We start from the raw sequence: 14,207 nt of genomic DNA on the forward strand, positions 1-14,207 counted from the left end.
ATACATACTTCCAAGACGTACATGAGGAGAGCAGATAAGTATTGCAAGAAGTAGGTAAAGAGAGTAGATACACAGTGCAAGAAGTAGGCAAGGAGAGTAGCTATGCTGTCCAAGAAGTAGGTAATGAGAGTAGCTACATACTGCAAGAAGTAGGCAAGGAGAGTAGCTACATAGTGCAAGAAGTAGGCAAGGAGAGTAGCTACATAGTGGCTTTATGTGCTTTCATAAAGTGGTATAGTTTTTAGTAAGGAAAATGAGTATTATGTTCTAGGCCAATATATATAGTCCAATATAATAGACTAGACACTTTTTCAGTAATTTTCTAATTTCTTCAAGCGATGCAGCTGTTGTAATATACTGGGGTAAACTGTTCCAGTGCACTGGAGATGATTTGGTAAAAAAATATTCAACAGTGGCAATGGTGTATCATTACTTTGAAGGGAACAGGTTGCTTTCTGAAGTGCGAGATTTTTTTATGGTGAGGCAGTACTGTTCATGTACAAGTGGGAAGGTCAAGGTATTCAGTAGAAAGGAGTTTCCATGTTCATCTGGTAGCCAGTTGTATTTTTAAACAAAATATTACACTACGTCAAACAAGGCAATCATTATAAATGTACAAAAACATCACAATGCATGAAAAAGTCACATAAAGGAATCAAGACCTGATAGTAATTCACTAAAAATACAAGTAAAGAATTCAACAGTAACAAAACGCAGCCAAAAGAGGAGAGGAAAAGTACAGTTGTGTACACTTACCATAAATGTAGATGTTCGAGTGTATTCACTGTTATTCACTGTTGCAGTCATTACAAATGGGTTATCCTGCTGGCAGGCTACCCTCAGTCGGCCTGAATTCCAAAGTCTAGGTCCGGCGTCGGTTGCTGTCGCCTCTTCCCTGACGTCAGTGTGCCAGGGGTAAAAAAGATGCAGCCAAAGCCATTTTCTTCAGTTTTTCTTGCCCCAGATGTCAGATGCCCCCAAAAGGGTAGGCTAAAAATATGTCAATAAAACATGCATGGACCAAAATAAATATTTTGCCTTCATCTACAAGCAAATAAACCATATAGGTTGTATAGAATAGGGAAGTACAGATAAGTTCCAGCAAATAAAAGGGGGATGGCGGGTGGGTAACCTGGACTGCAACAGTGAATACACTTGAACATCTACATTTATGGTAAGTGTACACAATTGTACTATGATCTTCGTGTTTCACTGTTGCAGTCATTACAATTGGGTTGAATCCCAAAGCTATGGTTGGGAGGCTGGAGCTAAATAGCATTAGGAGCGGCTAGTAGGCCCTGCAGAACTGCAGTGGCAAAGCCTGCCCTGGATTTAGAGTAGAGTGGTAAGTGATAGTGCTTTGTGAAGGTGTGCACTGAACTCCAAGTGGCAGCCTCTAAAATATCTTTGGTTAGTACTCCGCTGAGGAAGGCTGCTGAAGTGGCTGCTACTCTGGTCGAATGTGGCCTAATGCCCTTAGGTACTGGCTTGCCACGTTGTGAATAGCAGAAACGAATGCAGTGGCCTATCCACTTTGAAATAGTCTGCTTTGAGATAGCTCTTCCTTGTGATCCTGCAGCATATGCCACTAGTAATTGCTCTGTCTTTCTGAAAGCTTTGATTCTGTTCAAATAGAAGCATAGCTGTCTGTGTATATCCAAAGAATGCAGAATTCTCTCCCACTTATTCTGTGGGCTTGGATAAAAGGTAGGCAAATCAATAGTTTGGTTAAGGGCCATACTGGACACTACCTTAGGCATAAATGTCGGGTTCGTCCTCAGAGAAACCCTGTCTGGATGAAAAATGATAAAAAGGTTCCACAGCCATGAGTGCCTGTAGCTCTGAGACTCGTCTTGCAGAAGTTATTGCTAGAAGCAGAGCTGTTTTCCAAGATAAAAACTTTATATCAGCTGTAGCGGATGGCTCGAAAGGAGGCAAGGTGAGTTTTTCCAAGACATAATTAAGGTCCCATGCAGATATTGGTGATCTCCTTGGAGGCCTTAAATTTTTGGCCCCTCTGAGGTACTGCCTTAATAAAGAATGAGAAAAGATTGGCAGCTCTGTATTGTAATGAGCCGAAATGGCAGAGGCATGAATTTTTATAGATGAAAAAGATAGGCCCTTGTCCAGCATCTCAGTCAAGTATTGCAAAATCTGAGGAATGTTTGGTACAGCTGTGTCAATTCCTTGTGCCTAGTTTCAAGCACAGAATCTCTTCCATTTTCTAGCATAGGATTTTCTAGTACTAGGCCTTCTGGCCTCCAAAATGACATCCATCACCGCTTTAGTGAGAGGTGTGTTTTGTATGACTACATTATCCGCCATGCTGCCAGATTTAAGGTCTTGAGTTGGCTGTGCAGGATCTGATTTTTCTGCTGGGACAGTAGATTAGGCACTTGAGGTAAGGTCCAGGCTGGGCATTGAGACATGTTCCTTAGGATTGGATACCAGTACTGGCATGGCCAGTCTGGGGCAATCAGTATCATTTTTGGCTTCTCCTGTCTGACCTTTAGGAGTACCTTGGGGAGGAGAGGCAGTGGAGGAAAGGCATATACTGTTAAGTTTTTCCAGCTGAAAGGTAGGGCATCCACTTTCCATGCTTGTCTGTGATAAGTCCTTGTGCAAAATCTCTTCAGTTGGCAGTTGTGAGATGAGGGAAATAGATCTATGTCCGGGCATCCCCATTTCCTTGCTACCATGCTGAAGACTTGTGGATCCAATTTCCACTCATGGGGATCCATGAGGTTTCTGCTTAGTTCGTTTGCCAAAGTATTTATCTTTCCTGGCAGGAATTGTGCCTGCAGATGTACTTGGTAAGTCCACGGTGTCCCACAAAGTCATGGCTAGTCTGCAAAGGGGGTACGAATGAGTGCCTCCCTGCTTGTTTATGTACCACATGACCGTGGTATTGTCTGTCTTTATCAGTAGTTGTCCCAGATGAAATAGGTCCTTGAAGGCTGTCAGGGCATTTTGAACAGCTAGCATCTCTTTTTGATTGATATGTAGATGCATTTGGTTTGCGGAACATGTGCCTTGAATACATCTTCCTGCCATGTGGGCTCCCCAGGCATAATCTGATGCATCCATTGTTAATGGATGTGTGGCTGGGGGTAGAGTGAATGGCTGTCCCTTGTTCTGGTGACAGGCCTTCGCCCACCATCGAAACTCCTGTTGCAGGCAGGGAATGAGAGTAACTATTTTTTCCAGACTGTGGCAATGTTGATTACAAACACTTTTTAGGTACCATTGAAGTTTCCTCATATGCAGTCTTGCATATGGAATTACTACAATGCAGGATGCCATGAAGCCCAAAGCCTTCAGAATTTTTCTTGCAGATAACTGGGCCTTTTGTTGCCAACAGTTTGAAATAGGTAGTCAGTTGTCTTTGTTTGTCTGGCGTGAGATAAGCCATCTGGGCAGTTGTATTTAAGCTTGCACCCAGGAATATTATCTCTTGAGAGGGTATTAGTTTTGATTTCTGTTTGTTGACTGTGTACTCCAGGCATGGTAGTAATCTCTTTACAAACGCCAGATGCTGTAGTAGAATGTCCTTGTTCTTTGCTTGAATGAGGCAGTCGTCCAAGTAAGGATATATTTGTATTCTTCTTTGTCTGCAGTATGCAATTACTGGTGCCAGGCACTTTGTGAAGACCCTGGACGCAGTAGATAAGCCAAAGGGCAGTGCAGAGAATTGGTAGTGCATTGAGCCAGCTTTGAATCTGAGGTATCTTCTGCATGTTTGTCTGATTGGAACATGCAGGTATGCCTCTTTTAAATCTAAAGTCACAAGCAAAGCCTTCTTGCCCAACATGGGCAGAAGCTGCTGTAGAGTCAACATTTTGAATTTTGGAATATCCAGATATATGTTTATAATAGACAGGTCCAGTATTGGTCTCCAGGCTTTGTCCTTTCTGAGTACCAAGAACAGCCTTGAATAGAATCCTTGTCCCTGCTCTTGCTCTGGTACTTGTTGAATGGCTCTCATGTCCATGAGGGATGAAACTTGTTTTTGTGCCTCTGCCCATTGATTGCGTGGCAGGTCTGGCATACCGTTTGGCCTTGGCAGGGTGTGTAAGTGGAACCTGTAGCCTTGTGATACTATATTTAGGACCCATTTGTCCTGGGTGATCATGTGCCAATTTTGTGAAAAAAGTGCCAGTTTCCCCCCCCAGAGGAGCTGTCAAAAGAGAAGTGCTTGGTGCTGGAAGAGGGAAGTCATTGAGACTGTTTCCTGTATGGCTGTGATTTTTCCTCTCCGCTCTTGGAGGTAGAAGCACCCCATTGTTTAGGCCTGTATGAGCCTTGGGGCTGTGATCTGCCTCTGGGGCGTCTGTATCTGTCTCTTTGTGGCCTATCTGACACTGGAAAGGACCGATTATTTGTTGGCCAGTTCCTGCTAAATCTGGGAGGCTGTACCTGCAAGAAATCCTTGACTGTTTGCATAGATTTAGCTTTGTCCTCCATTTTCTTCAACAGCTCTTCTGCTTTAACACCAAACAAAGTATCGTGCTGTAATGGAGCATCTAATAGTTTTGCTTTAACATGATCAGGAAGATTCTGTTCTTTTAACCAAGCATGCCTACTAATGACAGAACCTGTAACAGCGGCCCTGCAGGAGGCCTCTAGAGAATCAAAACCACATTGCAAAGTATGCTTTCCAACTTGTTCAGCTGCATGCAATAAATCCTGCATTTCTTTGTTGTCTGCACATTCTGTATTTGTTAACATTTTCTGTTTAAGCAATGACATAAGATATTGCTGATATTTAAGCATATGAAATTGGCAATTTAAAGCTCTTACAGCCAGGGTAGCAGAAGTATAAATCTTTTTACCCCATCTGTCTAGGGCCCTAGAATCCCTATCAGAGGGGATAGGGTTTTTTGCAGTAGAAGCCTTGGCCTCTTTGGGACCCTGAGAGATAGTTTCTGGGTCAGCAGCAGGGTTTTTATAAAGAAATTTACGTGATTCAGGAACCCTATAGTATCTGTCTGGCTTAACAGGAGCTGGTGGTAAAAAGTCTGGAGATAGAATGGACTCTGAAAATACATCATCTACAATGTCTAAAACAGGTGGGATAGCCAGGGGCCTGTGCTGAGGCAATAAAAGGAAGTCTCTGAGCCTTTTCTTGGATTCTGAGTAATCTTGGCTCTCCCAGTGGAAATGCTCCCTCATAGTATGCAGTGTCTCCCCAAAAGAATAATCCTCAGGAGGAGAGGCTGAAGGGATGGATTTCTTCAGCATCAGAATCCTCATAGGGAGGAATAGAATATTCCTGTTCAGAGGAATCAGAGGAACTGGTACCTGGTCTGAAGATTCATAATCTAACTCTTGCCTAGGCCTCTTATCAGGAGGGGGATGGGAACCCCTGATCAAAGTAATTAGGTCTTCAGCCATTTTAAGCATCTGTTTTTTAGGCATGGAGGCCTGTCCAGGAGAATGATGTACTTGTTTCTTTGTCTTTAGAGCTGCTTTAGTCTTTGCCTTTGAAGCTGAAGTAGGTTTCACATATAACTGTGTAGGCCTGAAAACACCCTCAGAAGCCGATGCCTGCTCAGCGGCTCTGGACCCATCTGAGGGAATAGTTTCAGAGTGTCCAATACCTTGAGTTTCCAGCGGCCTAGTCGGCTCCACGTGGGAGTCGGAAGTGGCCTGTGGCTCTGAGGTAGCGGGCGTCAGGGGCTGCGAAAGCGCCTCACTGAGAACCAGCGACAGGCCTAGCAGAAGCCTCATCATCGGTTTTGGATCTCTGATGCCTGTCCTTTTCTTTGTCTTTGCGCTTTTTATAAACTCCGGTAGTCGGTTGTTCCGACGGCATTATATAATTAAATCTTCTGCCAAAGTAATGGAATGCAAAATCGTACCGACGCTTAATAATGCGTTGGTTAAATCTAGCATAAAACCGACAACTAGCAACGTTATGGTCAGGGCCTAGGCAAGAAATACAGTAAGAATGAAAATCCTTATGAGGTATTTGCTTCCCACAAGAAATACAATTATTAACTTTTTCTGACATCGGTCTGGAGCAAGAAAAAAGCTTCCCCAACGGGGTACTTCGCTTTTATGAAGACTTCGGATCTGAAATTCCAATTTGAAAAACTCAGGAGTCGGCCAACCGGCACTTGTGAAAGTACAGTTTTGTACCTATCATAAATGTAGATGTTCGAGTGCTAATACAGCTGCAGTCATAACAGATGGGTTCTCCTGCTGTCAGGTGGGTCCTCGGTCGGCCGAATTCCAAAGTCTAGGTCCAGCTTCGGTTGTCGTCGCTTCTTCCCTGACGTCAGTGCGACAGGGGTATAAAAGAACCAGCCGACGCCATTTTCTTCCGTTTTTCTTGCGCCAGATGTCAGGTGCCCCCAGCAGGAAGGCAATACATAAATTTGTGTGATAAAGCAATGGCATATAATCAAAATACAGTAGTGTAAGCAAATACATCAAGAATGAATACCCCAATCAGGTTGCATGAGCAGGTGTTAGCCAATAGGCCTGTCCCAAGAGGGGAAGGAGGGAGGGAAACCTGGACTGCAGCTGTATTAGCACTCGAACATCTACATTTATGGTAGGTACAAAACTGTACTATGTTCATCGTGCATACAGCTGCAGTCATAACAGATGGGTAGAATCCCAAAGCTAAGAAAGGGGTGGTAGGCACTAGGTGGAACTAGGAGGAGCCAGAATGCCCTGCAAGACTGCAGTGGCAAAGCCCGCTCTAGATTTGGAGTATAATGGTAGGTGGTAGTGCTTGGAGAAGGTATGCACAGAACTCCAAGTGGCTGCTTCCAAAATCTCTTTGGTAGGAACTCCTCTGAGAAAAGCTGCAGAAGTAGCCGTGGCCCTTGTGGAGTGAGATCTGATGCCTGTGGGTACGGTTCTGCCATGAAAAGAATAGCAAAAGCGTATGCAGTGGGCTATCCATTTTGAGATTGTCTGTTTGGAAATTGGCTTTCCTTGAGCTCCTATAGCATAGGACACAAAGAGCTGTTCTGATTTTCTGTAGTCGGGGTGTGGGCTGAGGAGCCTGCGACCTCAGGCACAGGAGACACCGCCAATGAAGTGTTGTCGGTATCAGGGGCTGCGTAGGCGCCTCGCTGAGAACCGGACCACGTGTAGTCGGCTTTGGCGTGGTGTCGGTAGAGGCCGCGGACCTCATGTGTCGGTCCTTATCTTTGCGCTTTTTAGACAAAACTGGAGTCGGAGTATCCGACGACATAATGTAGTTAAATTTTTTGCCAAAATAATGCTGGGCGAACTCCACCCGACGCTTTATGGTGCGTTTGTTGAATGTAGCACAAAAGTGACAGGCCGAGACGTCGTGGTCTGGGCCTAAATAAGGAATACAGAGGGAATGGAAATCCTTATGCGGTATTTGCTTCCCACATGAAATACAATTATTAACTTTGTCTGACATCGGTCTGAGGCAAGAAAAGTTTCAACGGGTACTTAGCTTTCAAGAAGACTTTGGTTGCAAAATTTTCGTAATTTCAGGAGCTGGCCGACCGGCACTTGCGAACTGCGCGGCAAGAAAGACTGAAGAAAATGGCGTCAGCTGGTTCTTTTATACCCCTGTCGCACTGACGTCAGGGAAGAAATGACGACAACCGACGCCGGACCTAGACTTTGGAATTCGGCTGACCGAGGACCCGCCTGACGGCAGGAGAACCCATCTGTTATGACTGCAGCTGTATGCACGATGAACATCTGCTTTTGCTTCGGGCACCGCGCGGCAAGAAAGACTTTAGAAAATGGCGTCGGCTGCATCTTTTATACCCCTGGCGCATTGACGTCAGGGAAGAGGTGACAGCAACAGTCGCCGGACCTAGACTTTGGAATTCAGGCCGACTGAGGGTAGCCTGCCAGCAGGATAACCCAATTGCAATGACTGCAACAGTGAAACACGAAGAACATCTGGGAATATAGGCAGACAGCAGGCACATACAGAGCACATTGAAAGCATAAAATATTTATAAGAGATAAAGAGACTAAATCAGCAGGTGACAGATGGCAATACATATAAAACATCCAAGGCACTACACAAAATGTATATAACCTGGAACATCAGTATGCAAAACACAGTCTTTAACAAGTTATTTTTTGCCAGTCAAAGAAGACAGTTACATACCCAGATCACTGCCATACAGAGATAGAGACCTCAGTATAACCCAGACAACCCAGGGCTGATTTAGCAGTTAGGGCACTGGTCCAGATTGGGCAGGGGTGAGAATGAGCAGCTGATGCCAGCTCACCCATTCTTGGGGCAGGGAGGGGTCCAGCCTACTGCAGTAATTGCAGCTACTGGGGAAAGCACACTGCATACAGCTTGTGGACTGGGGACATGTACTTGGTACTGCCAAGCAGCATTTGCTCTATAGCCTTCATGAGGCATGTAAAGGAGCACATATACCCATAGTGGAAGGCACTGCAAGCCTGTGCTTCTGTGAATGTGCATGTCAACTGTGGAGTCTGCAGGGCCATAAAGGAAAAAAAGTCCCTGATAGCTGCCTGGACAATGGCTTCCTCAACTGACTCTCACCTAACCGAGAGACAAATGAGCCAAATGTCTGCAGAAGGATGATGGCTGGCTGTCAGCAGGGGACAGAACATGCTCACCAAAAAGGATGGCGGTTGTATGACAAAGACATCAGACAGCATATAACAAATACTGAACATCTTTTGAAATTAGCTTTAAAGGTCAGTATCAAAAATATCACTTATATAAAAGTGATTCATCAGAAGAAAAAAGGGTAAGCAACAAGACGGTAAGCAAAGTAAAAAAACAGATGAGGAAGGACAGGAATGTGTGAGGAGAGAGAGAATGAACACTATTTGGGAAAATAGAAAAAGGGAAACATAGGGAAGATGAAAAGTAAAGAGACAAACAGCTAGATAAAAGCATAAAAAGCATGGTTAATGTGAAAGCAATAAATCAGTCAAGGGAAGTAAACTGAGCCTTAGAAATGTGTTGCTGAGAGGGGGGGGGTGACACTTGTACATGTTTTAGTCAGAGGGAGGAAAGCTGGACCCCGCATTATGAAATTATGGGCAAGTACTGAGGAGGATAACAGTATGGTCTAATAGAAAACCAGCCAACAAACTTTACATTACCAGGGGACTGTGAGAGAGGGATTACAGTATGGTCTAATGGAAGACCAGGCAATAAATGCTTCATTACTGGCAGACTGTGAGATAGGGATCCCATCTACAATTACTAAACACTCTTGACACAATTATAACACTTTGGAATGATCTGATAATCCACCAAAAATATACTGTGGACAGATAACAACAAATCATTTGAAGACCTGGTACACACTTTTCATGACCAGCAGGGATATACGCTGGCGCTACTGGCTTACAAGTAATTAAATGGATCCATTTATGGAAAGATGCATTCAAACTTGATTCACTAAGAGGGATTCTGTAGGCTAGGATCTGTTGATGTTTACAAAAGAGGCAAGCATCCATTTACGTAGGTATGTATTAATCAAATTAGGAAACGCCACATCTGGAGAAGCCCTAACTTCAGAGATTACTGGAACATGGTATAGGGCTTTGACAGTCAGAAATCTGGCAGAGGAAAATCTCAGTGCACCAACAGTTTCTTCAAACATAGGGTCATTACAAAATAAGGGAATACTGTAAAATGCACATTAATCCACTGGGGAAAATCTGTGTAACTTTCCAAATAAACTTTTCTGTTAACAGAACACCATAACAAACTACAATTATTAAACAAAACACTTGGACTTGGAGTTGTTTGATATTTAATTTCCCCCATTTCTCCAGGATTATGTTGGTGGATTAAGGTGAATTGTACTAGGATACGTGTTTATCCGACACTACCTTATCTGCTATGTATCTGGAGTCCTCTTGTTCTTATTGGCACATATGTATATAGGTTATATTTTGGTTTACTTATATTTACCTGTGCAGGATTAATCCATCTATTATTGTAATAATGTTTTTTTTCTCTTTCTTTGTATCTGTAACATCAATAAAATTGCGTTTTGAAAAAAAAAAAAAAAAAAAATATATATGGATAATACCTTGTAAGGAGAGATGTGAGTATCTGAAGGAAAGGCCAACATCCCCATCACTTGTCGCACTTCCTCCAGTTGACAACCTTCAGCCTGACTAAAGTGCTTCCTTGCATGTCTAGAAAAAAAAACAAAACATTATAATACACAGTATATTATTAGCCTGACATGGTTAACATCCATCCAAAAAGTACTGGCATAATGAAGTGTTATCCTAGGATAACCCATGTCTGGCCCACAGGAGAGGTGCAGACAAAAATTAAACACAAGCAGCATAAACAATGTAGAGGAACAGAGGATGTGTATTGAACCTGTTGACCGATTTTCTGTTAAGAATCGTGGTGTGCATGTGTGTTTTTTTTTTGGGGGGGGGGTAAATATTGCCCATTAGACAAGATTTCTTCACACTTGCAGTTCTATAAAAGAAATGTGCAAGATCTTTACCAAACAACTTTTTTTTAACAAATAAAAACAGAAAGCACACATTTATATGCATAGCAACACACACACACACACACACACGCGCACACATATATTTCTTCAAATCTATTCATTGTTTTTATTGTTTACCTCAAAAGCCTTCTAGTGTACTAATGTCAAATGGTGATGTTCACAGAAGTAATAATTCAAGATGATGCTGACCCTGTATCATTTAGCAATGAAGCCCTTACTATGGTCCATCAGGGCTTGATTAGTAGTCCTGGCATCTGAGGAACCAGGTGGTGGAAGGTTGAGCTTGACAGGCTGACACTAACTTGTTCATCCTGGGGTGAGGAAGGCTGCTACGCCCGTGACACTTGTGACACCGACTTATTATCTGCCTGTACCGTGTCCAAGCAAGTTTGTGCTGTGCTAGGCAAGGATCTCACTGTTTAACCTAGGAAACAGGAGGTGTATGTCAGAGCATGCACCCTTCTCCTCCCTAACTAGGCAGCTGGGGAGAGTACAACCTAAGAGGAGGAATAGATAAGCTGCTCTGTAGGACATGCAAACTGGCCCACCTCTACCACCTGACTCTTGCTGTTAGTGTCATGGATGGGCTAATAAGGCTTTCTGAGCAGAAAAACAAACAAATGGATAGAATTCTCACCTAGCTCATGGTTGCCAAACTCTTACTACATGGAAAGACTAGGTTAACTGGATACAAGTAGTGAAGCAAATGAAAAGGAAAAAAACATTCCAAGAAATGCAAAGAAAATACTCGTGTGATCCAGAAAAGACAGCGCACAACTAGGGTTGCCAGCTTTCTTTGTGACTAAAACCGGACTAAGGTCACGCCTCTCGCATCACCCATAACTCTACCCCTTCCCCACCCCCTCTCCCATCCATGCTCTGCCCATTTTGTGACATCACTGTGACATCAGGTGATGGGATCGCCATATTTTTCTGTTCCGGATGCCTGCGTTCAGCCGATTTACTATACTTTTCAGTAAAAAAGCATAGTAAATCTGCCAATTTAACAAACACTGACAGTCTGTTTCCTTTTGTGAAACAGAATACTGGAGTTTGTTTAGTGTTTTCCTGACTACCAGAGAATTGATTTGATTTGTGGATAGTCCAGAAAAAAATGGATAGGTGGCAACAGGGATGATTTCCAATTTCCCATCTATTGGTCAAAGTTATGCTTAAATAGGGCTAGGGATGGACTGTCTGCTTCACATGGACAGGAAGCTTGTTCCAGTGCACACATGACAAAAGAAGATCATACCATTTTCACTAGACACTGTTACAAAAGATCAGACAATAGAACAAAAAATGAAAAATGACAATAACCTGCATAAATAAGAGAGAGAAAATGAAAAAAATGACAATCTATCAATGCTTTTCTAGTACTTGCAACCAGCGACACTTATGTCAGCTGAAACTTCTACACCAGAATACAAGGCCACTAAACATCACTAACAATTGGCTAAGTTTCTTGTGTCATTCAAAGGGGATCCAGTATCCGTCCGCCTGGGATGACATGCTCGACAAGCCACGTTGCTTCGCAAGAGATGGCTTGCACCTGTCACCCTTAGGCTTTTGAATACTGGCCAAGGCTCTTGCCGCCCCCATAGTGCCTTTTTTAGGCAAGGCTCAAAAGACAAACCCACCACCATAAATAGCACAAGTAACCAAAAACAGAGGGTAATGCTACTCAACGCCAAGTAACCAAAAACTGAGGGTAATGCTACTCAATGCCATTAGTCAAAACCGCAAAATGCACGCACTCAAGGCACTCCTCAGTATGAAGAACATCACCATCTGTGCAGTGACATAAACCTGGTTTAAGGCTCCTGAGAGCACCCCAGCACTATTTGGCTATAACTCATACCATACCTTTCGGCCACAGCACCAGGACCGAAACAAAAAATGCAGGGGTGTATCCATATTCATCAAGGATACCCACACCTCCAGGTTAGTGGCGCAGCACAATGCATCAGAGATCATCAATGTGCAACTAACAATGGGCAAAACTGCAATCCAAATTGTAGCTTGCTACACACCCTAACACTGGGTGATTTCAATTACCCAAACATAAAATGGGAGAACTGCTCAAGTACTAACTCCCTTGCCAAACGCTTCCTAAAATTTATAAACTCAAACGCCCTGGATCAACTGGTCAACACCCCCACCAGAGGGAAAGTACAGTTTTGTACCTACCATAAATGTAGATGCTCGAGTGCACATACTGCTGCAGTCATGACACTTGGGTTATCCTGCCGTCAGGCGGGCCCTCGGTTGGCCGAATTCCAAAGTCTTGGTCCGGCGTCAGTTGTCGTCGCTTCTTCCCTGACGTCAGAGCGGCAGGGGTATAAAAGAGGCAGCCAACGCCATTTTCTTCAGTTTTTCTTGCCCCAGATGTCAGGTGCCCCCAAATAGGCAGGCAATACATGATGTTATGCAAACTTACATAAGTAGATAAACCCAATCAGTAGTTGTAAGCAAATACACCATATAGGAGTACCCCTAGTTGGATGTATGCTAGAGGTGTTTGTTATAAGCCCTGTCCTGAGAGGGGATGGAGGGAAACCTGGACTGCAGCAGTATGTGCACTCGAACATCTACATTTATGGTAGGTACAAAACTGTACTATGTTCATCGTGCCATATGGCTGCAGTCATTGCACTTGGGTGAATCCCAAAGCTATGGAAGGGTGGCTGGTATTAGGCTGAATGAGGAGGGGCTAGAATGCCCTGCAGGACTGCGGTGGCAAAGCCCGCTCTAGATTTAGAGTATAGTGGCAGGTGGTAGTGCTTGGTAAAAGTGTGCACTGAACTCCAAGTAGCTGCTTCCAAAATGTCCTTGGTTGGGACCCCCCTGAGATATGCTGCTGAGGTAGCTGTTGCCCTGGTGGAGTGTGATCTGATGTATCCTGGCACTGTTTTCCCATGAAATGAATAGCAAAAGCGGATGCAGTGGGCTATCCATTTTGAAATAGTCTGTTTGGAAATAGCCTTTCCTTGAACACCAGCAGCATAAGACACAAAAAGTTGTTCAGATTTTCTGAATGACTTTGTCCTGTCCAAATAGTATCGAAGTTGTCTGTGAATGTCCAAGGAGTGAAGTAGTCTCTCCCCTTTATTCTGGGGGTTTGGATAGAAGGTAGGTAACTGGATAGCCTGATTCAAAGCCACACTGGATACTACCTTTGGCATGAAGGTAGAGTTGGTACGTAAAGAGACTCTGTCCTGATGGAAAATGAGGAAAGTTTGCACTGCCATAAGGGCCTGTAACTCCGAAACCCTGCGTACTGAGGTAATAGCCAAAAGCAGAGCGGTTTTCCATGACAAGTATTGCAGTTCTGCTGAGGAGGCAGGTTCGAAAGGAGGTAATTGTCAATTTTTCCAGTACGAAGTTTAAGGTCCCAAGCTGGAGCTGGTGGATGTCGTGGGGGCCTTATATTTTTTGCCCCTCTGAGGAACTGTCTTAGTAAAGGATGTGAGAATAAGGGAGGATCCGTATTGTATTGTGCTGAAATAGCTGAGGCGTGGATTTTGATGGATGAGAAGGAAAGGCCACTGTTTAACATGTCAGCTAGGTACTGTAGAATCTGAGGTATATTTAATATGCAAGGATTTAGGCCTTTTGCTTGGTTCCATGCACAAAATCGCTTCCATTTGCCTGAGTAAGTTTTTCTGGTACTGGGTCTCCTGGCCTCCAAGATGACATTCTGGACCTCCTTTGAGAGGA

General features: G+C 43.8%; 1 protein-coding gene across 1 annotated transcript in view; it reads right to left on the reverse strand.

The window, feature by feature from the left end:
• The window catches only part of MAEA (macrophage erythroblast attacher, E3 ubiquitin ligase), a 1,186,461-nt gene that overhangs the window by 393,283 nt on the left and 778,971 nt on the right, over positions 1-14,207 (reverse strand). The window contains exon 7 of the mRNA XM_044062323.1: positions 10,044-10,152. Within this exon, the coding sequence (XP_043918258.1) occupies positions 10,044-10,152 (109 nt within the window). The remainder of the gene's footprint in view (positions 1-10,043; positions 10,153-14,207) is intronic.

The sequence above is a fragment of the Protopterus annectens genome, chromosome 2.part1, assembly GCF_019279795.1.
Source record: "Protopterus annectens isolate FY-2018-M chromosome 2.part1, PAN1.0, whole genome shotgun sequence".
Classification (NCBI taxonomy): Eukaryota; Metazoa; Chordata; order Ceratodontiformes; family Protopteridae; genus Protopterus; species Protopterus annectens.